This window comes from Bufo gargarizans, chromosome 2, assembly GCF_014858855.1.
Source record: "Bufo gargarizans isolate SCDJY-AF-19 chromosome 2, ASM1485885v1, whole genome shotgun sequence".
NCBI classification, from domain to species: Eukaryota; Metazoa; Chordata; class Amphibia; order Anura; family Bufonidae; genus Bufo; species Bufo gargarizans.
The window spans coordinates 561,400,192-561,426,988 of record NC_058081.1 but is presented as its reverse complement, the minus strand read 5'-3'; the positions used below and the strand labels follow the sequence as shown (position 1 = coordinate 561,426,988).

Genomic DNA, 26,797 nt, shown 5'->3' with positions numbered 1-26,797 from the left:
CTGGTGTCATGGTGTCCTGGAGTGGCCGGAGTCGCAGCAGAGAGGGACTGATTGCTGTCCCGTACCCAGATCCTGTCTGGAGTCAAAGGATTGTTTCTAAGAAGGCTGTTAGAAGCTTTGGAACAGAGTGCTGCTTGGCCTGCAGGACATCATGGTTGCTGAAGAGACTTGTTGCTGTTCAGTTTAAAGACATCATTCAGATTGCACACACCAAATTGCAGATTGGCTAAGAGACTGTGACTAGGCCTGTTAGTTAGATAGGGACTCTGTGTTATATAAGGCCAAAAGCGTTTTCCACATTTACTACAAGGACTCCATAACTAAAAGAGACATTGCGCAATTGAGAGCTGACAACTTGTCCACGACTTCAATTCAGTTCAGCGCATTGCTCAGGAACAATACTCTGATATGGGTTCCTGGACTAGTTATGGGAGGGGAGGTGTTCTAGAGTTCATAAGATTGTAAGCTGCTGTGCTGCACCGCAGATAACTTCGTACTAAGCACTCACTCAATCGTTCGTGTCGTCAACAGGGTAATAACAGATATGGTGGGGTAGTTTTAGTGTGCCTGCCAATAGGTAAATTATAGCAAATTTCCTCGGTATGCACCAGGGGGCATCTTGCTGTGCAGCACAGGGGTTCTCAGCTGTGGCTGAGTGTATGTAACGTCATTTTCTTTGCCTCCATATTCGGGATTGTGTTCATTGCTAAATCTTTCAGTAAAGAAAGTTCTGTTTTGCAAAGGCTGGTGTCAGTGTTGATTTCCTCATTCGTGATTTTGTTGTTTCACGGCTTACATAGTATCAAACCAGGTTTGGGTCAAAAACACAGAACAGGTGCAGATCTTTCCATTACACCTCATCTCTGAGTAGGCTTCACTACTGGTTTTGGCTGAATAAAAGATGGAAATAACTGACCAAACAACTGAAGTGTGAACTCTCCTGAAAGTGTGTAGTATCAAGCCGCTATTTCACACCAACTCTGCAACTACTGATTAACATATCGAATTAAGTGTAAAAGAATTTGACCACCCTAAAAGTGTGTAGAGAGGTGTTCTGCTTCAGAGAACGGCGGCCAACCGTTTTTTGGGTTATCTGTTCTCGGCCTTTATGGTGTGATCACCCGTAGTATCTTTTTTATTTTTTTATTTTTTTAAGTCCGAGGATCGTGCCAGACCGCACTTTCATCCCAGAATCAAGAATGAATGGAAGTACTTATATATAAAATAAATACACCCCAAAACTGGTTGTATCAGACTCCAGTTTCACCCCAGAAGCTAGGATTAATGGAAATACTTATATATAAAATAAATACACCCCAAAACAGTTTTTATCAGACTGTAATTTTACCCCAGAATCAAGGATGAATGTACTCATATGTAAACAAAACACACCCCAAAACTGATTGTATCAGACCACACTTTCACCCCAGAAGCAACAATGTATGAAAGTACTTATAGATATAAACTAAATACACCCCAAAACTGGTTGAATCAGACCACACTTTCATCTCAGAAGCAAGGATGGATAGATTTATTTATATAACAACAAAATACACCCCAAAACTGGTGTTATCAGACTGCAATTTCATCCCAGAAGGAAGGATAAATTAATGTGCTTATATATAAACAAAATACATCCCAGAACAGTTTTTTTTTTTTTTTTTTTTTGCCCCAATCTCAGAATCAAGGATTACTGGATTTACTGAAGTATTAAAGAATGCACTTTGTAACCCCAATTAGTACAGCAAGGTGTAATAGAATAGCTCCTAATACCCAGGCTTTACACTCTCCTCTTGGTCCCTGCTCTCTCCCTACAGTGTGGGTAATGCCTCCCTATCCTTTGCCTACACTATGAATAATCTTTCCCTGTAATGCTCAATAGTTATTTTTTGTGAATAAATTGTTTCCTAAATACTATCCCTAGCGCCTGTCACATCTCTCCCTGCATTTAGTTCACTGGAAAATGGGGGAGACCGAGCAGGCTGAGACTTTTTACAGGGCTGTGACATCACAGGGGCTGGCTAGCTGCTGATTGGCTGACTGGCTGCATGCATGGCATTGATCCCTCGTTTCCGGGCTCCAGACTTCCTCGTTCTAACATGTGAAGCAGCCATTTTAGAAAAAATGTGATTCGTTATCATGAAGCGCAAAGAAATTCGACTTCAGGAAGAGTCAAATTTTTCCTGAAATTCTGATCGAATTCCACTTCGATTCGCTCATCTCTAGTTGTTATATTCAGAAATAATTTGTGAAATTATTGTATCAGTATTACTTTTCCCTCCTACGTTTTCTTTATCGTCTTTGTACTCCAGTAGTAGCCGCCTATTTAACCTGCCTATTGTTTTCCCTTATTCATTCAGGAGGGTACACATGAGTATCCTTTAGTTTCGAATTTATTTTGCAGGTGTATGTCTTTATCATAGTCCTCTTTTTTTACTGCAATTCCTAAAAAAACACATAAATTGGCTTTTTGATAGGTTTAATGGCCATTGGGGCAAGTGGCAAATATTCATGGCAATAAAGCTATTAGTATCCGTTGACTTACTGTATGTTTTAGTCTGTAATTTACCTTCTTCTATAAAAATGGTTAGATCTAGAAAGTTCACCTCAAAATAACTGAGGTTTATTACAATGTATAGAAATCACGTTCTACAAACCCTTTCCCTTTAGCACAACCCCTTTTAAAAAGGAATATGGACATTGATCCAGGGATTTGTTCCGTGGATCGGTATAGCAGGATTACATGTTGGACTTTTGTATTTTCCCAACCTTAACAAATATGTAACAACTATGTACAGTAACTACAGTAAAAGTGTGATATATAGAATAATCTGCCCATGTGAAAGAATATATATATATATAGACAGAACAAGAAGACCACTACAGGAACGTATAACTCAACACATACAACATTGGGAGAAAATATGAGGGTCATCCCCTATCCAGACATTACCTGGAGGTACACATTAGCAAGTGCAAAGGGTCATCAATATGTGGCATGGAAAAGGTAAAAACTGGAAGGAGAGGATGTGATTTAATAAAATACCTGTAATCTGCTGAGACAAGATGGATTTAGAATTTTAATAGAATAGCCTCACCCCCATGGGACTAAACAGCAAAGTGGAGCTAGTCACATTTGGTAACTGAAACTATATTCTGTCACCCTAAGGGCTCTTTCACATGAGCGGATCCCATACGCGGAATCCACTGCATGAAAGAGTGCAAAGCCCCGCTCTGGACAGCAGAGACACGGAGCATTAACATGATTGATAATGCTCTTTGCCTCTCTCTGACCTTTTTACTACAAAATCACGGTGACAACTTTATTTCACTGTGCTTTTGTAGTAAAAAGATCACAGAAAGGCATGGAACATTGTCAATCATGTTAATGCTCCGTGTCTCTGCTGTCCGGAACGGGGCATGGCTCTCTTTCATGCAGAAGATTACCTCCACGCCATCTGCTTGTGTGAAAGACTGTATTGTAATAACCTGACTTGTATAACCTCACCCCAAAAGGATTCTTAAAGAGAATCACAAGCAAGAGGACCCTATCCCTGAGGAAGAAAGGTGATCCTTTCAAAACACGTCAGATTTCTGGTCCACAACAGTTCCTGTAGCTGTAAGCCAGCGTCACATCATTGGCGCTCTGATATAGAGCGCAAGCTTTTTTGAATAGGAAACATGCTACCAGCCGGGGCACATTTTCCAACTACCCAGCCTGACGGCTTCACCGGTCTGGAGTATCGGGAGAACTATCAAGTCTTTACCACTACACACCAACATTGCGGACTCTCCTCTACAAGTACAGGCAGGCGTGACGGTGTCACATATAGATACTACTTTACCCTAGAGGACAGCAGACGTGGTAGAACCCCGCTTCTAGTCATTGGTACTTGGGTGCAGTCAGAGAATAGGCCCAGGAATTCTTCTACTAGTTACTAAAACAGACATGTCAGGAGAGGTGGCAGGTCCTCTTTAAACCCTATAAAACACTATAAAAAATGTCTTATATGATCTCTGACCTGGTAAGACTCTAGAAGTGTCCTCATCGTGTATGTCATTCCACAGATGTAACATTTTCTTATCTCATTTTAATTGAATCTATCTTAACTTTCCAGATCTGTTGTTTCCCGCATTATATTTAGCTTGTTCTTACTTCTATGGTGAGTACATTTTTCCCATTATTATCAATTTTCAGTTGTAACTGATTCAATGATGTCTATTAGGCCTCATTCACATTTCCTTGTCCGCTTCACGTCTGTGAAACAGTCAGCCCGTGTTACATCCTTGAAGATGTCCGTGAGGCATCCGTGTTTGGTCTGTGTGCCTGTTTACCCTCCATGTGTCATCTGTATTCCATGGATTCATTTCCAGAGCATCTCCTAACAGTGGTCAGTGAAAAACGGAAGCAACACGAATGCCATCCGTGTTGTGTCCGTGATTTTCACGGACTCATAGACATCAATGGACTTGTTTGGTCCTCATTACAGACAAAACCAGTGCATGCCTCCGTGATTTTTTCACTGGTCCACAGACATTGAAAAGGGTGGAATTCACTGCTAAAACAGCAAACATAATTGACATGCTATTTATAATGAAATCTGTGCAGCAGATCAATTTCCGCATGGAAAAAAGAAAAAGCGCGCATATGCCACAATGTGTGCAGGTGAATGCACATACCATCCATGCGGATTTATGTGCGTTCCTGCAGCAATTTCTAACAGAGGTTTTTGGTGTGAAATGGATTCAGTTATGTCGCAGATCTCGCCCTTCCACTGAAAAGGGTGAAATCTGCAGCTAAAACCGCAAACATAATTGACATGCTGCGGATTTGGAAATCTGTAATGCAGGTTCATTTCTGCACTGAAAAAAGTGTAGATTAGATTTGTAAACCAGTACACGGCCATGAGCGCGATGCTGTGGTCACAATTGATCCCGGTATCTCAGAGGGAAATCAACATTATTACATTAAACCTGGGTGCCTGATGTTTCTAATAGCAGAAACCCGGTAGCTATGGAGCCCACTGTGCTCAAGAGTAGGTGCCATCTTTAAATGGCTGGCCACCAATGTTTAGTTACATAAGGCAATCAGGAAGGGGTTAAACACCCATTTATTGTCATCCAAAGTTCATAACAACTGGCTAGCCTGTATTTCCGCTCTAGCATCCGAGGAGTGGACTGACATAATGAGTCCACACCTAACAAATAAATACAATTGTGCATTATTAATTATTTGCTTGTGACCCTACAATTGCTGTAATGGAATACTAGATCAAGACAAATGTACTCATCCCGCCCATGGATTGTTGAATCTTTACATTTAGCCCAGAAATTAATATCAGTGAATTGAAGGGTGAACAAATCATCCTCTGTATCCAAAAATTAACAAACCATGTAATACCACATGAGAAGGTTACATATCAACACAGAGGATGTCCTGAGAAATGTTATACAGTGTCGGGCTCATGGCTCAAAATGGATTCTGCTTTGTAGGTATTAGCACTAGCATATATAGACTACTTCACTGAATTATGTTTTTTTTCCCTTATAGGCAGGCAGTATACTTATTTACACTTTATACAGGTTTTTCTTATTTTCCAAAAGTTGATTCTGTTGTTCTATAACTGTGTAATCGATCCTTCTTATACATGGGCTAGAATGATGGTCTGACCCATGATATGACTCTGGGCATGCACCAAATAAATCCTAAAAAATAAAAAAAACTATGGTGGTAGCAATACGATAATAATGACCCATAGAATACCAAAAGACTACTCCAAAATGGAGCTATTAAAAACCATAACTCATCCTGAAAAAATCCAGCCTCATCCATCTACACTGAAGGAAAGTAAAAACGTTCTTGTTCTCAGAATGTGATGTCATAAAAACGATGTATTTATTGCTATAAAATTTTAAGCGTGCAAAAGTAATATGTAGTGTGGAGTGGAATTCGATCCGAATTTTTTGGAGCTTTGTGGTAACAAATCAATTTTTCTTGAAAAGGCTGTAAAAAAATAAAAGATACATAATCACCTTATCCATTTAATTGTGGAGATGGCGAGTATGTATCTGGCGTGGCATCACGTCAGCGGAATTGCCACATTTTCTAAAATAAAGATAGCCGCGAGGGCCTCTCCACAATCAAATGGATGAGCTATGTATATGTTTTGTTTTAAACCCTGATTAACCCCCTGATAGGCTGATTGTAACTGTCAGATGCCGCGATCAGTGTTGAACGCAGCATCTGAGGGGTTAAATGATGAGGAAGGCCCATCATTGTGCCCTCTCCATACAATGGAATGGGATTTGTTATGAAGTAATTCGTAACAAATCAAATTTTTGGTCGAAGTTCGGTGAAGCAACTGAATTGAATTTTTGATACTTCGCTCATCGCTAGTAATATGATCATAATCATAGTATCTAGTGTTGAGTGAAGTGAGCTTCAGATGCTTCATCTGAAGAAGTCGCTTTTTTCAAAACTTCGGAATAATACTGTACAGAGATCCGTTTCCGTACAGTATTAGAATGTATGGCCTCCGATGAGCCAAAGTACGTTTTTCGCAAAATCGTGCGTGGAAAACTACTTTAAAACTTGAAACCAAACTTGACTTTGTTTCCGACTAGTACCTCGGAACTGAAGCAAAGTTAGTTTTTAAGTTTTAAAGTGGTTTTCCACTTAAAAAAAATAAAAAATAAAATCAACTACCGAAGTTATTTCAATGAAGTCACGCGCGACTTTGTGAATTACCTACTTTGAATGGAGTGAGGATGATGAAGCATCTGAAGCTAGCTTCGCTCAACACTAAGCAACCCATACAACCTACAACAGCAATGGCACAGTGGCATGCAACCCCCCCACCCCCCCCCCCCCCCCCACTAAAAAAAAGCTCAGTCCTGGAGCCCAAAATAGGCCATGCCTTTAAAAGGGTTAAGTAAGCTACGGTATTTAATACAGAAGAGCACATAAATCATCTTTCCGTACAGTGACTTCTTTTTTTCTCTCTTTTTGACAGGGAGTAAACCCGATATTCAAGCCTTTCCCAGCAAAGTAGTAAAGATGGGGGGCAACGTCACAATCAGGTGTTCTTCCCCATATTATGAGGGGCCATTTCGTTTACATGGAGAAAACAATGCATATCTTAATTCCAAACACGATGTGCGAGAAGAAAACTTTACTCTGACAAATGTGCAGGAATATAATTCTAATTATTACTGTATTCAGTATTCCTGTGGCACATGGAGTAAGAGGAGTGATTTTCTTACATTAAAAGTGATAGGTAAGTAAATGTATTCAGTAGACACGTAACACAGTATGTAGTAATCATTGCAATGTCAGAATGATAACCCGAGAAGATTCTTCTTTAGGCCTCCTTCACATTTCCATTTCGTGTTTTCCACGGACAGCACACGTACCCATTGATTCTAATTGTCTGTTCACAAATCACAATTTTTTTTATTTACTGTGGGTCAGTGAAAAATAAAAATCACAGGCGACCACTACTTTGGTCTGTGATGCAGATCCACACACAAATGTAAGATAAAAGTAATGTTAACCCTTTCATGACCTGGGGTGTTTTGGTCCTTCATGACTACAGCAAAATTTCAGGCTTTGAAATGCTGCATGCTAAAGGTGATTTTTTATTTCTTTTAAGCCTGCCAAAAATGTTTGTATCTGGGGGGTTTTCAGGACACATATAACATTCTAGTGAAATCAATAGATTTGAGGTTTTATGTAGTGTGGTGATGTGTACAGTAGAAGTGCTGGGAGGCACGTATACCCCACCCAGATACCTCAGCTGAGTGAGATTGCTAAAACCACTGCAGCTTTCTGGATTTCATTTAAGGTAGTTTGCTGAGACAGTTTTGTCTAGATGTTGTTCTGGACTGGATTTCATGTGGACTGGGGATGGAATTGCCAGTCCACACCCTTCTACTACATGTATTGTCGTTTGCCGGAGGTGATCGCAGGTGAGGCCTGCTGCTGGAATCAAGGATGATAAAACAACCCTCTGTGTATGACTTGTAGGGAGGAAGCCTGAGAGGCTCTGTGTGATCTCAGCCAGGAGGCTTTGTAAAGCCTAAAGTTTGGGGGGGGGGGGGGGGAGCCAAGCGACGACTACGGAAAGAGTCGGGAGGACTTCTGGACCATCTCTCCCCAAGAATGCTGGTGTGGTCAGAGCCTGGAGGCTGCTGGACCATATATGGCTGAGCAAGCCAAATATAATCCCGTGTGTGAACGGCGCGCTATAGGTGAGGTAGAGCCCAAACGGACAGGTGTTTATTTTCGATGTTTAGGTGTGTGATGGTGCTGAAGTGCCAAAATAAAGCACCTTTTGGACTTGAACCCCGTTGTCAGAGAAAAAGGCTGTGATTGTGACCCCCTGAGAGAAGGCGATCCCAAACAGTAGGGAAAAATGGTCAGAATTGTGTGTGGGGGGGGGGGGATATATTTTTTTTAGCTTTTTTGGGGCTATGTTTTAAAGTATTTTGGTCAATAAAGAATATTCATATACAAAAATTGGAAAGTGGTATAATGGGTATGCGTCCTCTTAAACAGTCAAATGAATACCGTATTTTTCGCCGTATAAGACGCACCGGCCTATAAGACGCACCTAGGTTTTTGAGGAGGAAAATAAGAAAAAAAATATTTTGAACCAAAAAGGTGCACTTTTGGTGGGTTTTGAACTAATTGTGGTCTGTGGGTGACGCACTGTTATGGGGGATCTGTGGTGGCACTGTTATGGGGGATCTGTGGATGACACTTATGGGGGATCTGTGGGTGACACTTATGGGGGATCTGTGGGTGACACTTATGGGGGATCTGTGGGTGACACTTATGGGGGATCTGTGGGTGACACTTATGGGGGATCTGTGGGTGACACTTATGGGGGATCCTCTCTGGATGGCACTGTTATGAGGATGAGGATCTGTGAATGACAGTTATGGGGGGGATCTGTGGATGACACATATATAGCATCTTATGCTGTCATCCACAGATCCCCTCCATAAGTGTCCCTGTAGTGAATGACCCTCAATACAGGGGGTGGGGGTCGCATCTGCTTTAATGACAGCGGGGCCCGTGCAGTGACTATTCTACTACACGGGCCCCGCTTACTGTATAATCATATCTCTCTAATAGTTAATTGTTCTATGCATGTAATCGCATAATGAGCGCTAATGAGCGCTGTGTATTACCGTACTTAAAACTAGCAGCGCTCGCCGTTCGGAGCAGAGAGGAGGCAGGAGGCAGGCCGGGAGGACGGGCGCTTGCAACGTGAGTCATACGTCACGCGCCTGCGCCGCCTGCTTCATTCATAAGTGGGCGGTGCAGGCGCGTGACGTATGACTCACGCTGCAAGTGCCCGTCCTCCCGGCCTGCCTCCTGCCTCCTCTCTGCTCCGAACGGCGAGCGCTGCTAGTTTTAAGTACGGTAATACACAGCGCTCATTAGCGCTCATTATGCGATTACATGCATAGAACAATTAACTATTAGAGAGATATGATTATACAGTGAGCGGGGCCCGTGTAGTAGAATAGTCACTGCACGGGCCCCGCTGTCATTATAAATGCAGATGCCGCCCCCAGCCCCTCCTCCCTCACAGCTGATACACCCGCCGCGCGGCATCGCGGCTGGTGTATCATTGAAAACTGGGCAAAATAAGCTACATTCGCCGTATAAGACGCACTGCTATTTTCCCCCCACTTTTGGGGGGAAAAAAGTGCGTCTTATACGGCGAAAAATACGGTATATGTAGGGAAAGGACGCTAAAACAAAATAACAAAATCTTTATTATATTGTCTCAATAAAATATAGGGGTATCTACCCAAACTGCACGAAGCAGCTACTTGAACCGTCACTTATTTATGGCACCACCCTCATAGTAACCACACTAATGAAGGTGGAACTATATAGGGAAGAGTGAAGGGTGGATCCCACAAACTAAAACCCACCAACACTCGGGGGGGGGGGGGGGGGGGGGCAAAAAACCACAGAGTCCTAGGTGTGTGACCTGGGTGAAGTACTGTATAGGTGGATATCTGATACCAAGTGTAAAACCAGGTATCACTCCTAACAGTGAATGTCAGCGCGCAGACATCCACTGCACTAACATAGTACAGGTGCAGGACTAGGGCAGGGTAAAACCATTGACTCCATCTGATGTAACTGGAGCACCGATTCCCCTGACACTGTCCTAAATGGTAAGTGCTCAACGTGTTTCCATGCAGTAGACGTGCATTTCATCAGGAGCAACATGCACCAAAAATGAAGCCCAAAGCCTCTGATATAAATGTTTAACTGAGGCTATGAACAGAAGGCAAATGTAGCGTGACCTGCCTATAACTGAGGTCCTCTAGTGTGAGGTACGGTATCATCACTGCAACGGGGTGGGGTTTCACCCTTTGAATCTCGGCGTTCTGTGAGCTGCTTTGCGGCCATTACAGCGCCGATGTGTTTGCACACCAGCACGCTGCCCCTCAACCTGGAGATGGGCGGCTTAGGCAGGATTGTAGGTTCCAGTGACGATACCGTACCTCACAAAATTTTAATAAGCTGTCTCTAATGCCCTAATAATAGTTTAATATACTTTTATTAATGGCTTTTGTATTTTTATTACAGTTCCCCACCCCCAAAGCGCACGATTCCCTCACCAAACCCACATTTCTGTACACCGCTGACTGCTCAGCAGTGTACAGAGTACGATCTCTAGACATTTTATGAATGTGGCTGCAGCACAGTGAGTATGGGCAGGAGCGCATATTGCTGCTCCTGCCCGTGCCTCCTGGAGATTTACTAACTCCTGGCATAGCACATGGGTACCCTGTAACCATGTGGTATACCAGGATTAGCTTCAGGATTACTTCTGCCTGCTTCGTGTACAGAAATGTCAGTTTTAAGCGCCATGGGAATGGTGCGCTTTACGGGGGGGGGGGGGCTGTGATAAAAATACAAAATCCATTAATAAAGCATATTAGAAAAATTACACTGCCTGTCCACCTGGATTTAACTAAGCAAATAAATAGGAGCCTCCTATTGAATAAGTACTGCATGGGCGATTATCTTCCTGCTGGCAATAAGTTATTTAACCCCAACTGGTGCAATGAGTTGCTTCTAATTTCTTAAACAACCATGTCAAAAGACACATCTCGTGGTCATGGAAAAGATGTTAGTCTGTTTGAGAAGGGTCAAATCATTGGCATGCATCAAGCAGAGAAAACATCTAAGGAGATTGCAGAAACGACTAAAATTGGGTAAAGAACTGTCCAATGCATTATTAAAAACTGGAAGGATAGTGGGGACCCATCGTATTCGAGGGAGAATTGTGGCGGGAAAAAAATTCTGAATGATCGTGATCGGCGATCACTTAAATGTTTGGTGAAATCAAATCGAAGAAAAATAACATTAGAACTCATGTTTAACCCCTTATTTTTTGCAAATCTGACCAGTGTCACTTTAAGTGCTAATAACTTTAAAACACTTTGACTTATCCAGGCGATTCTGAGATTGTTTTTTCGTCACATATTGTACTTCATGACACTGGTAAAATGAAGTAAAAAAATAATAATTTTTTTGCATAATAAAATACCTAATTTCCCCAAAATTTGGAAAAATTTGCAAATTTCAAAGTTTCAGTTTCTCTACTTCTGTAATACATAGTAATACCCCCAAAAATTGTGATGACTTAACATTCCCCATATGTCTACTTCATGTTTGAATTATTTTGGGAATGATATTTTATTTTTTGGGGATGTTACAAGGCTTAGAAGTTTAGAAGCAAATCTTGAAATTTTTCAGAAATTTACTATAATTCTATAAACTACACCCCTCAAGGTATTCAAAACTGATTTTACAAACTTCGTTAACCCTTTAGGTGTTGCACAAGAGTTATTGGCAAATGGGGATGAAATTTGAGAATTTAATTTTTTTGCCTAATTTTTCATTTTAACCAATTTTTTCCACTAACAAAGCAAGGGTTAACAGCCAAACAAGACTGTATCTTTATTGCCCTGACTCTGCTGTTTACAGAAACACCCCATATGTGGCTGTAAACTACTGTACGGGCACACAGTAGGGCGTAGAGGGAAAGGTTTGCCGTATGGTTTTTGGATGCCAGATTTTGCTGGACTGTTTTTTTGACACCATGTCCCATTTGAAGCCCCCTGATGCACCCCTAGAGTAGAAACTCCATAAAAGTGACCCCATCTAAGAAACTACACCCCTGAAGGTATTCAAAACTGATTTGACAAACTTCGTTAACCATTTAGGTGTTGCGCAAGATTTAATGCAAAATAGAGATACAATTTCAAAATTTCACTTTTTTGGCAGATTTTCCATTTTAATATTTTTTTTCTAGTTACAAAGCAAGGGTTAATAGCCAAACAAAACTCATTATTTATGGCCCTGATTCTGTAGTTTACAGAAACACCCCATATGTGGTAGTAAACTGCTGTACGGGCACACGGCAGGGCGCAGAAGGAAAGGAATGCTATACGGTTTTTGGAAGGCAGATTTTGCTGGACTGTTTTTTTTGACACCATGTCCCATTTGAAGCCCCCCGATGCACCCCTAGAGTAGAAACTCCAAAAAAGTGACCCCATTTTAGAAAGTACGGAATAGGGTGGCAGTATTGTTGGTACTAGTTTCGGGTACATATGATTTTTGGTTGCTCTATATTACACTTTTTATGCGGCAAGGTAGCAAGAAATAGCTTTTTGGGCACTTTTTTTTTATTTACAACATTCATTTGACAGGTTAGATCATGTGGTAATTTTATAGAGCAGGTTGTTACGGACGCAGCGATACCTAATATGTATACAATTTTTTTTATTTATGTAAGTTTTATACAATAACTTCATTTTTAAAACCAAAAAAATGCTTTAGTGTCTCCATAGTCTAAGAGCCATAGTTTTTCAGTTTTTGGGGGATTATCTTGAGTAGGGTGTCATTTTTTGCAGGATGAGATGACGGTTTGATTGGAACTATTTTGGGGTGCATATTTTTGATCGCTTGCTATTACACTTTTTGTGACGTAAGATGACAAAAAATAGCTTTTTTTTTTTTTTTTTTTTTAGGTGGTCATCTGAGGGGTTAGGTAATGTGATATTTTTATAGAGCCAGTCGATTCGGACGAGGCGATACCTAATATGTATACATAATTTTTATTTATGTAAGTTTTACACAATGATTTCATTTTTGAAACAAAAAAAATTATGTTTTAGTTTTTCCATAGTCAGGGACCGCGGGGATCAGAAACTGCAAAAAGCGCAGCAAACCGCAGGTCTGAATTGACGCCGCAATCACTATTTAAACTTAGGACGTACCGGTACGCCCTGATTCCTTAAGGACTCGGGAAATAGGGCGTACCGGTACGCCCTGCGTCCTTAAGGGGTTAATAGTGAAAGTAAGATCAATGCGAAGGGATTGGGACTGAACAGCTGTGTAGCCGTAAGAAAACCACTAATCAGTAAGACAAACCAGAAAAAAAGGCTTCAATTTGCTAGGGAGCATAAAGATTGGACTCTGGAGCAATGGAAGAAGGTCATGTGGTCTGATGAGTCGAGATTTGCCCTGTTTCAGAGTGATGGGCGCATCAGGGTAAGAAGAGAGGCAGATGAAGTGATGCACCCATCATGATCTGGGGTTGCTACAGTTGGTCAGGTCTAGGTTCAGCAACAGTACACATCATAAGTCCCCCTGCATTCTCCCTGCAGTTTCTCTACACTCTCCCTCTCCAATATTCTTCTGGAGAGGGAGAGTGTAGAGGCGCAGATATAGCGGAGTGCGCTTTGACTTGGGTGGAAGTACTCAGGCTAGGAAGGGGTTAAGGTTTGGAAGTTGGTTGGGGGGAGGAGTGAGGTTTCGCGGGCAGTATATAGGGATTGGGGGAGTGGTTTGGCACGCAGGTGTCAGTGCAAGGGAGAGTTTTTCAGCAGCAAGATGTCGTCTCTGGAGGATCTGTTGGCTGCAGTCAGGGCTGCAGTTCGTGAGCATGGTGCGGAGCATCTGCATGAGACCATCCAGGCGGCTCTTATCCCATCCCCCATGGCAGTGGCGGCTGAGCGACCCTATAGGGCCAGGAGGTCGGTCCCACCGGAGAGGTTGAGTCCGGAGTGTACTCCACGCGTGCGCCGGCGTCTTCGGAGTCCCCCAGTGAACCCTCCGCTGCAGCCTGTGGTGCCTGTGCCCAGTGGTGCGCCCAGACGCAGCGGGAGGAATTCTTCAGTGCGTGGTGGAGCGGCGGGAGAGGGCCGGGATAACCCCGGTTCCGTCCCCCAGGCGACGAGAGGCAGGGAGCGTGGGCCAGCGCGTGTCTCCCCTGGTGTGCTGCGGAGTGGTGAGCGAACCCTTGCGGCCTTACCTGAGGTTCGGAGGGGCAGTGCGGTTGGGTGGTCTTGCAGCCTGGGCCTTCCTGAGAGCAGGGCAGCGAGGTCTTCTGCGCCGCGGCTGGCGGCTTCCGGTCGGCGGCTGGAGCGCTTGAGGACGGAGGTGCGCAGAGGAGGAGGGCGTAATGTGAGTGCGTCGCGGCCCCTGGCGGTGGGCTGGCGACATGGCAGCGGGGATGGGAACAGGGTGGTTGCCTTGTCCCCTGATCTGGTGCTGCAGGATGTGGCTTCTGGCGGCCCCGCTGGAGAGCATGTTTTGATGGAGAGGATGGTAAAGGACAGTGAGCGGCCCTGTGTTGAGGTTGGTGCGGCAACTGAATTCCTGGATGGCTCCTGCAGGAACGGGGTGATGCGGAGCTGTCGCCATTGGAGGAGGGAGAGGTGGATCCGGGTGAAGATTCAGCGGCAGGCGGTATGGACGTCCCTCCAGGGGAAGAAGATGTGCCATGCTGTTCGACTGCGCCACTGAGGACGTCTGGGAGGAGTTCCGCGGCTGCCGGTGATGTTGCCTGGGGACGACCAGGTGAGAGACCGGCGGGTCAGAGTCCTGTTGGGGGGGTGTGGGCACTGTGGGTATTAATGTGGGGGGTTCTGATGCTTTGGTATTGTCAGGTATGTTGTCTTTATTGTCGTGATTGGGTTCCGGGCCTGCGGCGACGCCGGTGTCAGTCTGGGCTCCGGGGCCGGCTGTGGGACAGGTGCAGGGTCCGGCGTTGGGTCCTGTGGGGACGGGTGAGGACGGCATTGGAGGGGGTACCCAGGCATCAGGGTCGGGAGTGGTAGCGACGGCTGTGGGTGAAGTGGGGGATGGTGTTCGGTTGTCGGATGCGGCTAATGGGGAGATTTATGTGTGTTATTTGAGGGGCAGCTTGAGGCTCACTTGAAGCAGGAGGTTAAGGATAAGATATGGCGGGATGAGTTTGTGGAGATTTTTGCGTTGCTTCCCTTGGAAAAATTTAATTTGGATAGGGGTAGGCCGGACGAGAGTAAGAAGGAGGAGGAGGAGAGGAGGCGGTACCGGCTGATTCCGCGTACCTTTCAGAATTGGCTGCAAGCTTTTGCCATCTTGGCTAGTGTAGTTGGGGAGAAGGCGCCTGAGCACTGCTCGGCTCTCTTCTGTTATATGGATGCTATCGGTGAGGCTCATCGGACTTATGGGGGTGTGGCGTGGCTTAGGTATGACGAGCAGTTCCGGCAGCGGAAAGCGGTCAGGCCTAGCATTCGTTGGGACCACAAGCATATTGGTCTGTGGATGCGATTGATGGCGGCACCTAGGGGGGGTCCTCAGCCCTTTCGTGGGGGGGCCGGGGGTGTCTTGGCCTCGGAGTCATCTGGGAGTGGCAGGAGGGGTTGTTGTTGGCAGTACAATGAGGGACATTGTAGGTTCTTGTCCGACTGCCGGTACAAACATGAGTGTTCCGGGTGTGACGGTTCCCATAGCTTGTCCCGGTGCTTCAAGCGAGGTAAGGGTAAGGGATCCGAGGTTGTGCAGAAGAGGGGTGACGCCGGTGAGGGTGGATGAGATGGAGCCGTATTTAAGGATGTATCCAAATAAGGAGGCGGCGCAGTTGTTGTTGGCGGGGTTTACCGAGGGTTTTGTTATTCCATGTGGTTTGGTGGGTGTCAGTTGGGCACTGCGGAATTTGTCTTCGGCATTGCGCCATCCGGCTGTGGTGAGGGATAAGATTGCTGGGGAGGTTGCTGCTGGTAGGGTTGTAGGCCCCTTTTCGGAGTGTCCTTTGCCGGATTTGTGGATTTCTCCTTTGGGTTTGGTTCCTAAGAAGGAGCCCAATAAGTTTAGGCTTATTCATCATTTGTCTTATCCGCTTGGCGGATCGGTGAATGATGGTATTGCGGATGAGTTGTGCTCGGTGTCGTACACATCTTTTGATGAGGCAGTGTGGTGGGTGCGACGTTTTGGGCAGGGCGCTCTACTCGCGAAGACGGACATTGAGGCCGCCTTTCGGTTGTTGCCTATTCACCCTGATAGCTTGCATTTACTGGGTTTTCAGTGGGATGGCTGTTATTACGTTGATTGTTGTTTACCGATGGGTTGTGCAATTTCGTGCTCATTGTTTGAGGCGTTTAGCTCCTTTTTGGAATGGGTGATAAAGAAGGAGGCGGGTTGGTGTTCGGTCTTGCACTACTTAGATGATTTTCTGTTTTTGGGTCTGGCGGGATCTAGGGTTTGTTCTGTTTTGTTGCGCACCATGGAGAGGGTTGCGGCGTGTTTTGGTATTCCGTTGGCGGCTGATAAGACGGAGGGCCCTTCCACGGTTATAACGTTTTTGGGGATCGAGATTGACAGTGTGGCCATGGAGTGTCGTTTGCCGGTTGATAAGGTGTCTGATCTGTTGGATGAGGTGTTGTTCTTGCGGAGGGCGAAGAAGGTCCAGCTCAAGAGGGTTCAGTCGGTTTTAGGAAAATTGAATTTCGCCTGTCGTATCTTGCCAATGGGGCAGGTGTTTTGTTGTCGCTTGGCCCTGGCTACGGCGGGCGTTGCTGCACCTTTTCATTATTTGCGTTTGCCTGCTGCGGTAAAGGAGGATTTGGTGGTGTGGGAGAATTTTTTGTCAGAATATAATGGCCGGTCCGTGTGGATGGAAGCGGTGGTTCGTAGTGTTGATTTGGACTTGTTCTCTGACGCGTCGGGTTCATTTGGTTATGTTTTTTTTGTAAGGGTCAGTGGAGTGCGGGTGCGTGGCCGGTGGAATGGAGGCAGGCCGGTTTCCTTACTAACTTGGTATTGTTGGAGCTTTTTCCTATTGTGCTGGCTACGGAGTTGTGGGGGGACTTGCTTAGAAATCGGCGGATTTCTTTCTACTGTGACAATATGGGTGTGGTTCAGGCGATTAACAGACAGACGGTGAGCTCGCCTCCGGTTTTGAATTTGCTGCGACATCTGGTGTTACGGGGTTTGCAGTTAAATGCATGTTTTGTTGCAGTGCATGTGCCTGGCGTGGATAACTCACTTGCTGATTCCCTTTCTCGCTTTCAGTGGGATCGTTTTCGCGGCCTGGCGCCGGGTGCCGAGGTCACGGGGTTGCCCTGCCCCCAGTGGCTCTGGAGCGTGGCCTTGGGGTGTCAGCGGTCCTGATTAGACAGTCTCTGAGTAGATGTACGTGGTCAGCCTATTCTGCGGTGTGGGTGTTGTGGGAGGACTTGATTGAACGGATGGGTGGTTGCGGGTCTTTTGCGGAATTTAGGACGTTGCTGATTTTTTGGGTGGGTCAGTTTTATGCGGAGGGTTTGTCGTTTTCGGTTGCGTCAAAAAGGGTGGCGGCTGTTGCCTTCTGGTTGCGCCTGAGGGGCTTGGCTGATGTGTCTAGGTGTTTTATGGTGCGACAGGCCTTGAAGGGTTACCGTCGTCGTGTGGTGCGGAAGGATACTAGGAGGCCGGTTTCTTTTGCGGTATTGCAGACGCTGTGGAAGGAAGCGGGGTGGGTTTGTCGGTCGGCGTACGAAGTGTGTCTGTTTAGGGCGGCGTTTGTGTTTGCCTTTTTTGGGGCTTTTTGGATTTCTGAGTTGGTGGCAGCAAGTCGCACGAGTGGGGGCGGTTTGTTGTGGGAGGATGTTGTGCTGGTGGATGGTGCTTTGAGATGTCGGATTCGCAAGTCAAAAACTGATCAGGTGGGTAAGGGCGTGGTTGTATGGCTTAGGCCGCTTGCGGAATCGGTTGTTTGCCCAGTGCGTTGTGTCAGGGAATTTTTGGCGTTGCGGCCGGGTGGCACGGGTGCTTTGCTGGTTCATGTGGACGGGTCGTGTTTGTCTCGGTTTCAGTTTGTGGCTGTTTTTAGGAGATGTTTGTCGGCTGCTGGTTTTCCTGCGAATGAATTTGCATCACACTCATTCAGGATTGGGGCCGCGACGGAGGCAGCTAGGTGGGGGCTTGGAGAGGAGGTCATGAAGCGTATAGGGCGGTGGGAGTCTGATTGTTTTCGTTCATATGTTAGGCCTCATCTCTTGTAGTGTGTGGGGATGAATTGTTTGTGGGATCAATTTGTGGGGAGCGGGCTTGGCAGTGACGGTTGTTTGATTTTGACTTTGTTTGTTTTGTTGCAGGGGCGTCTCCTTGTCTTGCGTAGATTGGGCATTTGTATGTCTACTGGGGGGCTTTGCGAGCTGATGTTCAGTGGAACGGCCGTCAATTGGGTTTTTCGATGGAGGAACTGCAAGTCCGGTGGATTGGTGTAAGGGGGCTTCTTTGGGGGCGGGTTTTGCCTGAAATCCATACGAATGTCCTGTTGGATCGCTCGCCTGATATTTTGGTTTTGCATGCGGGTGGCAATGATTTGGGGGTCCATCGGTCGCGGGATGTGATACGGGACATCAAGTTGGACGTGTTGCGTTTGGTGTCGGATTTTCCGGACTTGCTGTTGGTGTGGTCGGAGGTGGTGGCGAGGAGTAGTTGGCTTTTTGCATGGTTGGTGGACTGAATTAACAAAGCTCGGCGAAGTTAAACAAGGAGGTGGGGCGTTTTGTGCGCAGGCAAGGTGGTGTGGTGGTTCGTCATCGGGAATTGGAGGCGGCGTCGCCTCAATTCTTGAGATCTGATGGCGTGCATCTTAATGGTGTGGGTATTGATATGTGGGCCTTGGGTATCCAAGAGGGGCTGGAAACGGCCCTTAGGGTGTGGCAGGATGCCCACAGGTGAGGTGTCACCGGTTGTCATCTGGTGGCTGATTTATATGAGATCCTGGGGGAGCAATACAATGGTTTAAGAGATGCAGGACATGTTGGAGCCTGTATCTCATGTGGTTTGTGAATGCCGAGGATCGGGCTCCTGTTTGGGCTAAAAAGTCTACAGGAGAAGATACTTGGATACTTCAATGATTTGGTGCCCTTGGGTCGGTGAGTGCGGCCAAGGGTAATTTTGAAGTATAAGGAGAGATGGTTACGGAAGATACCGCTTGGTTGTGTTGCCCTTCAGGATCCTTGTTACGGTACAGTGGTTCATAATGTTGATGGATGTATTAAAGTGATTATTGTTATTATGTTATTTGTGTGTACAATAAAGTTGGCCGTAATGGTCATTTTACCAAGCAAGAAGGTGTCAGAGTGGTTATTGGTAAGGAAGGGGCTTAGTGAATATAGCCTGAGGAGAAATCTTCCATCCTTGAAGTCATCATTTTCAGCAACACTGTCTCTAGTGCATGGGTACTTGCCACGTCTCTCCCTACAGTATGCTCAGCTCACAGGACAATGGTGGAGACCGCGTGGGATGAGGGTTTTATAGGGCTATGACATCACAGGTGTACTTTCACTTTGTAACAGATGCATCCGCCAGTTTAGTAAAAATTTGGAAATTTGGATTTGTAGCAAATCAAAGTTTTCCTAAACTTATAGATATAGCTGCATTAGGACAGAAAAAAAGATGGTGGCCGAGAAAAATTATTACTATTAGAAGTTTTATATATATATATATATATATATATATATATGTATATGTATATACACACTCACGTAAAGAATTATTAGGAACACCTGTTCTATTTCTCATTAATGCGATTATCTAGTCAACCAATCACATGGCAGTTGCTTCAATGCATGTAGGGTTGTGGTCCTGGTCAAGACAATCTCCTGAACTCCAAACTGAATGTCAGAATGGGAAAGAAAGGTGATTTAAGCAATTTTGAGCGTGGCATGGTTGAAATACTCAGACGGGCCGGTCTGAGTATTTCACAATCTGCTCAGTTACTGGGATTTTCACGCACAACCATTTCTAGGGTTTACAAAGAATGGTGTGAAAATGGAAAAACATCCAGTATGCAGCAGTCCTGTGGGCGAAAATGCCTTGTTGATGCTAGAGGTCAGAGGAGAATGGGCCGACTGATTCAAGCTGATAGAAGAGCAACGTTGACTGAAATAACCACTCGTTACAACTAGGGATGAGCGAACTCGAACTGTATAGTTCGGGTTCGTACCGAATTTTGGGGTGTCCGTGACACGGACCCGAACCCGGACATTTTCGTAAAAGTCCGGGTTCGGGTTCGGTGTTCGTCGCTTTCTTCGCGCTTTTGTGACGCTTTCTTGGCGCTTTTTGAAAGGCTGCAAAGCAGCCAATCAACAAGCGTCATACTACTTGCCCCAAGAGGCCATCACAGCCATGCCTACTATTGGCATGGCTGTGATTGGCCAGAGCACCATGTGACCCAGCCTCTATTTAAGCTGGAGTCACATAGCGCCGCCCGTCACTCTGCTCTGATTAGCGTAGGGAGAGGTTGCGGCTGCGACAGTAGGGCGAGATTAGGCAGATTAACTCCTCCAAAGGACTTGATTAACTGATCGATCTGCAGCTGTGGATCATTGAGCTGCTGATCCTCAATTGCTCACTGTTTTTAGGCTGCACAGACCGTTTGTCAGTCTCATTTTTCTGGGGTGATCGGCGGCCATTTTGTGTCTTGTGGTGCGCCAGCACAAGCTGCGACCAAGTGCATTTAACCCTCAATGGTGTGGTTGTTTTTTGGCTAAAGCCTACATCAGGGTGAAGCTGTCACACCAAGTGCATTTAACCAGCAATAGTCTGTTCATTTTTTGGCCATATACAAAATCAGGGGCAAGCTGCGCCTGTCACCAAGTGCATTTAACCCTCAATGGTGTGGTTGTTTTTTGGCTAAAGCCTACATCAGGGTGAAGCTGTCACACCAAGTGCATTTAACCAGCAATAGTCTGTTCATTTTTTGGCCATATACAAAATCAGGGGCAAGCTGCGCCTGTCACCAAGTGCATTTAACCCTCAATGGTGTGGTTGTTTTTTGGCTAAAGCCTACATCAGGGTGAAGCTGTCACACCAAGTGCATTTAACCAGCAATAGTCTGTTCATTTTTTGGCCATATACAAAATCAGGGGCAAGCTGCGCCTGTCACCAAGTGCATTTAACCCTCAATGGTGTGGTTGTTTTTTGGCTAAAGCCTACATCAGGGTGAAGCTGTCACACCAAGTGCATTTAACCAGCAATAGTCTGTTCATTTTTTGGCCATATCCCAGTCTAATTCTGTCACTAAATCCATACCGGTCACCCAGCGCCTAAATACTAGGCCTCAAATTTATATCCAGCTAAATCTGTCCCTAGTGCTGTAGCTGGGCGAGTTATTTAGTGTCCGTTCAAGCACATTTCTTGTTCTGGGTTGAAATACAATTCCCAATTTAGCAATTTCATAATTTAGTGGTTCCTGCTATATCAGAGCTATTTGAAATCTATCCCAAAAAGGGTATATAATATTGAAGGTGCACATTGGGTCATTCAGAATAACTTCACACACACCCGCTACTGTGTATTTCCAAGTCTAATTCTGTCACTAAACCCATACCTGTCACCCAGCGCCTAAATACTAGGCCTCAAATTTAAATCCCTCTAAATCTCTCGTTACCCACCGCTGTACTGTTGTTGCTGGGCAAGATATTTAGTGTCCGTCAAAGCACATTTTTTGTTCTGGGTTGAAGTACAATTCCCAATTTAGCAATTTCATAATTTAGTGGTTTCTGCTATATCAGAGCTATTTGAAATCTATCCCTAAAAGGGTATATAATATTGAAGGTGCACATAGGGTCATTCAGAATAACTTCACACACACGCTTCTGTGCATTTCCAAGTCTAATTCTGTCACTAAATCCATACCGGTGACCCAGCGCCTAAATACTAGGCCTCAAATTTAAATCCCTCTAAATCTCTCGTTACCCACCGCTGTACTGTTGTTGCTGGGCAAGATATTTAGTGTCCGTCAAAGCACATTTTTTGTTCTGGGTTGAAGTACAATTCCCAATTTAGCAATTTCATAATTTAGTGGTTCCTGCTATATCAGAGCTATTTGAAATCTATCCCAAAAAGGGTATATAATATTGAAGGTGCACATTGGGTCATTCAGAATAACTTCACACACACCCGCTACTGTGTATTTCCAAGTCTAATTCTGTCACTAAACCCATACCTGTCACCCAGCGCCTAAATACTAGGCCTCAAATTTAAATCCCTCTAAATCTCTCGTTACCGCTGTACTGTTGTAGCTGGGAAAGTTATTTAGTGCCCGTCAAAGCACATTTTTTGTTCTGGGTTGAAGTACAATTCCCAATTTAGCAATTTCATAATTTAGTGGTTCCTGCTATATCAGAGCTATTTGAAATCTATCCCAAAAAGGGTATATAATATTCAAGGTGCACATTGGGTCATTCAGAATAACTTCACACACACGCTTCTGTGCATTTCCAAGTCTAATTCTGTCACTAAATCCATACCGGTCACCCAGCGCCTAAATACTAGGCCTCAAATTTATATCCCGCTGAATTTGAATACAATACATTGGGCCAAATAATATATTTGTTGTTGTGGTGAACCATAACAATGAGAAAAACATCTAGTAAGGGACGCGGACGTGGACATGGTCGTGGTGGTGTTAGTGGACCCTCTGGTGCTGGGAGAGGACGTGGCCGTTCTGCCACATCCACACGTCCTAGTGTACCAACTACCTCAGGTCCCAGTAGCCGCCAGAATTTACAGCGATATATGGTGGGGCCCAATGCCGTTCTAAGGATGGTAAGGCCTGAGCAGGTACAGGCATTAGTCAATTGGGTGGCCGACAGTGGATCCAGCACGTTCACATTATCTCCCACCCAGTCTTCTGCAGAAAGCGCACAGATGGCGCCTGAAAACCAACCCCATCAGTCTGTCACATCACCCCCATGCATACCAGGGAAACTGTCTCAGCCTCAAGTTATGCAGCAGTCTCTTATGCTGTTTGAAGACTCCGCTGGCAGGGTTTCCCAAGGGCATCCACCTAGCCCTTCCCCAGCGGTGAAAGACATAGAATGCACTGACGCACAACCACTTATGTTTCCTGATGATGAGGACATGGGAATACCACCTCAGCATGTCTCTGATGATGACGAAACACAGGTGCCAACTGCTGCGTCTTTCTGCAGTGTGCAGACTGAACAGGAGGTCAGGGATCAAGACTGGGTGGAAGACGATGCAGGGGACGATGAGGTCCTAGACCCCACATGGAATGAAGGTCGTGCCACTGACTTTCACAGTTCGGAGGAAGAGGCAGTGGTGAGACCGAGCCAACAGCGTAGCAAAAGAGGGAGCAGTGGGCAAAAGCAGAACACCCGCCGCCAAGAGACTCCGCCTGCTACTGACCGCCGCCATCTGGGACCGAGCACCCCAAAGGCAGCTTCAAGGAGTTCCCTGGCATGGCACTTCTTCAAACAATGTGCTGACGACAAGACCCGAGTGGTTTGCACGCTGTGCCATCAGAGCCTGAAGCGAGGCATTAACGTTCTGAACCTGAGCACAACCTGCATGACCAGGCACCTGCATGCAAAGCATGAACTGCAGTGGAGTAAACACCTTAAAACCAAGGAAGTCACTCAGGCTCCCCCTGCTACCTCTTCTGCTGCTGCCGCCTCGGCCTATTCTGCTGCTGCCGCCTCGGCCTCTTCCTCCGCCTCTGGAGGAACGTTGGCACCTGCCGCCCAGCAAACAGGGGATGTACCACCAACACCACCACCACCACCTCCGTCACCAAGCGTCTCAACCATGTCACACGCCAGCGTTCAGCTCTCCATCTCACAAACATTTGATAGAAAGCGTAAATTCCCACCTAGCCACCCTCGATCCCTGGCCCTGAATGCCAGCATTTCTAAACTACTGGCCTATGAAATGCTGTCATTTAGGCTGGTGGACACAGACAGCTTCAAACAGCTCATGTCGCTTGCTGTCCCACAGTATGTTGTTCCCAGCCGGCACTACTTCTCCAAGAGAGCCGTGCCTTCCCTGCACAACCAAGTATCCGATAAAATCAAGTGTGCACTGCGCAACGCCATCTGTAGCAAGGTCCACCTAACCACAGATACGTGGACCAGTAAGCACGGCCAGGGACGCTATATCTCCCTAACTGCACACTGGGTAAATGTAGTGGCAGCTGGGCCCCAGGCGGAGAGCTGTTTGGCGCACGTCCTGCCGCCGCCAAGGATCGCAGGGCAACATTCTTTGCCTCCTGTTGCCACCTCCTCCTTCTCGGCTTCCTCCTCCTCTTCTTCCACCTGCTCATCCAGTCAGCCACACACCTTCACCACCAACTTCAGCACAGCCCGGGGTAAACGTCAGCAGGCCATTCTGAAACTCATATGTTTGGGGGACAGGCCCCACACCGCACAGGAGTTGTGGCGGGGTATTGAACAACAGACCGACGAGTGGTTGCTGCCGGTGAGCCTCAAGCCCGGCCTGGTGGTGTGTGATAATGGGCGAAATCTCGTTGCAGCTCTGGGACTAGCCAATTTGACGCACATCCCTTGCTTGGCGCATGTGCTGAATTTGGTGGTGCAGAAGTTCATTCACAACTACCCCGACATGTCAGAGCTGCTGCATAAAGTGCGGGCCGTCTGTTCGCGCTTCCGGCGTTCACATCCTGCCGCTGCTCGCCTGTCTGCGCTACAGCGTAACTTCGGCCTTCCCGCTCACCGCCTCATATGCGACGTGCCCACCAGGTGGAACTCCACCTTGCACATGCTGGACAGACTGTGCGAGCAGCAGCAGGCCATAGTGGAGTTTCAGCTGCAGCACGCACGGGTCAGTCGCACTACAGAACAGCACCACTTCACCACCAATGACTGGGCCTCCATGCGAGACCTGTGTGCCCTGTTGCGCTGTTTCGAGTACTCCACCAACATGGCCAGTGGCGATGACACCGTTATCAGCGTTACAATACCACTTCTATGTCTCCTTGAGAAAACACTTAGGGCGATGATGGAACAGGAGGTGGCCCAGGAGGAGGAGGAGGAGGATGAGGAAGAGGGGTCATTTTTAGCACTTTCAGGCCAGTCTCTTCGAAGTGACTCAGAGGGAGGTTTTTTGCAACAGCAGAGGCCAGGTACAAATGTGGCCAGCCAGGGCCCACTACTGGAGGACGAGGAGGACGAGGATGAGGAGGAGGTGGAGGAGGATGAGGATGAAGCATGGTCACAGCGGGGTGGCACCCAACGCAGCTCGGGTCCATCACTGGTGCGTGGCTGGGGGGAAAGGCAGGACGATGACGATACGCCTCCCACAGAGGACAGCTTGTCCTTACCCCTGGGCAGCCTGGCACACATGAGCGACTACATGCTGCAGTGCCTGCGCAACGACAGCAGAGTTGCCCACATTTTAACCTGTGCGGACTACTGGGTTGCCACCCTGCTGGATCCACGCTACAAAGACAATGTGCCCACCTTACTTCCTGCACTGGAGCGTGATAGGAAGATGCGCGAGTACAAGCGCACGTTGGTAGACGCGCTACTGAGAGCATTCCCAAATGTCACAGGGGAACAAGTGGAAGCCCAAGGCCAAGGCAGAGGAGGAGCAAGAGGTCGCCAAGGCAGCTGTGTCACGGCCAGCTCCTCTGAGGGCAGGGTTAGCATGGCAGAGATGTGGAAAAGTTTTGTCAACACGCCACAGCTAACTGCACCACCACCTGATACGCAACGTGTTAGCAGGAGGCAACATTTCACTAACATGGTGGAACAGTACGTGTGCACACCCCTCCACGTACTGACTGATGGTTCGGCCCCATTCAACTTCTGGGTCTCTAAATTGTCCACGTGGCCAGAGCTAGCCTTTTATGCCTTGGAGGTGCTGGCCTGCCCGGCAGCCAGCGTTTTGTCTGAACGTGTATTCAGCACGGCAGGGGGCGTCATTACAGACAAACGCAGCCGCCTGTCTACAGCCAATGTGGACAAGCTGACGTTCATAAAAATGAACCAGGCATGGATCCCACAGGACCTGTCCGTCCCTTGTCCAGATTAGACATTAACTACCTCCCCATAACCATATATTATTGGACTCCAGGGCACTTCCTCATTCAATCCTATTTTTATTTTCATTTTACCATTATATTGCGATGCTACCCAAAGTTGAATGAACCTCTCCTCTGCCTGTGTGCTAGGCCTAAATATATGCCAATGGACTGTTGCAGTGGTGGCTGACATGAAGCCTGATTCTCTGCTATGACATGCAGACTGATTCTCTGCTGACATGAAGCCAGATCGTCTGTTACGGGACCTCTCTGCTCTGCCTGTGTGCTAGGCCTAAATATATGCCAATGGACTGTTGCAGTGGTGGGTGACGTGAAGCCTCATTCTCTGCTATGACATGCAGACTGATTCTCTGCTGACATGAAGCCAGATTGTCTGTTACGGGACCTCTCTGCTCTGCCTGTGTGCTAGGCCTAAATATATGCCAATGGACTGTTGCAGTGGTGGGTGACGTGAAGCCTCATTCTCTGCTATGACATGCAGACTGATTCTCTGCTGTCATGAAGCCAGATTGTCTGTTACGGGACCTCTCTGCTCTGCCTGTGTGCTAGGCCTAAATATATGCCAATGGACTGTTGCAGTGGTGGGTGACGTGAAGCCTCATTCTCTGCTATGACATGCAGACTGATTC

The 26,797-nt window shown here is 46.4% G+C and overlaps 1 protein-coding gene across 3 annotated transcripts in view; it reads left to right on the top strand.

Moving 5' to 3' along the window:
* The window catches only part of LOC122926703, a 125,022-nt gene that overhangs the window by 38,718 nt on the left and 59,507 nt on the right, over positions 1 to 26,797 (top strand). For 2 of the 3 annotated variants that reach the window (XM_044278170.1, XM_044278169.1), the window contains exons 2-3: positions 4,119 to 4,163; positions 7,014 to 7,277. In XM_044278170.1, the coding sequence (XP_044134105.1) occupies positions 4,119 to 4,163; positions 7,014 to 7,277 (309 nt within the window). The remainder of the gene's footprint in view (positions 1 to 4,118; positions 4,164 to 7,013; positions 7,278 to 26,797) is intronic. The other variant, XM_044278171.1, reaches the window with a different exon arrangement.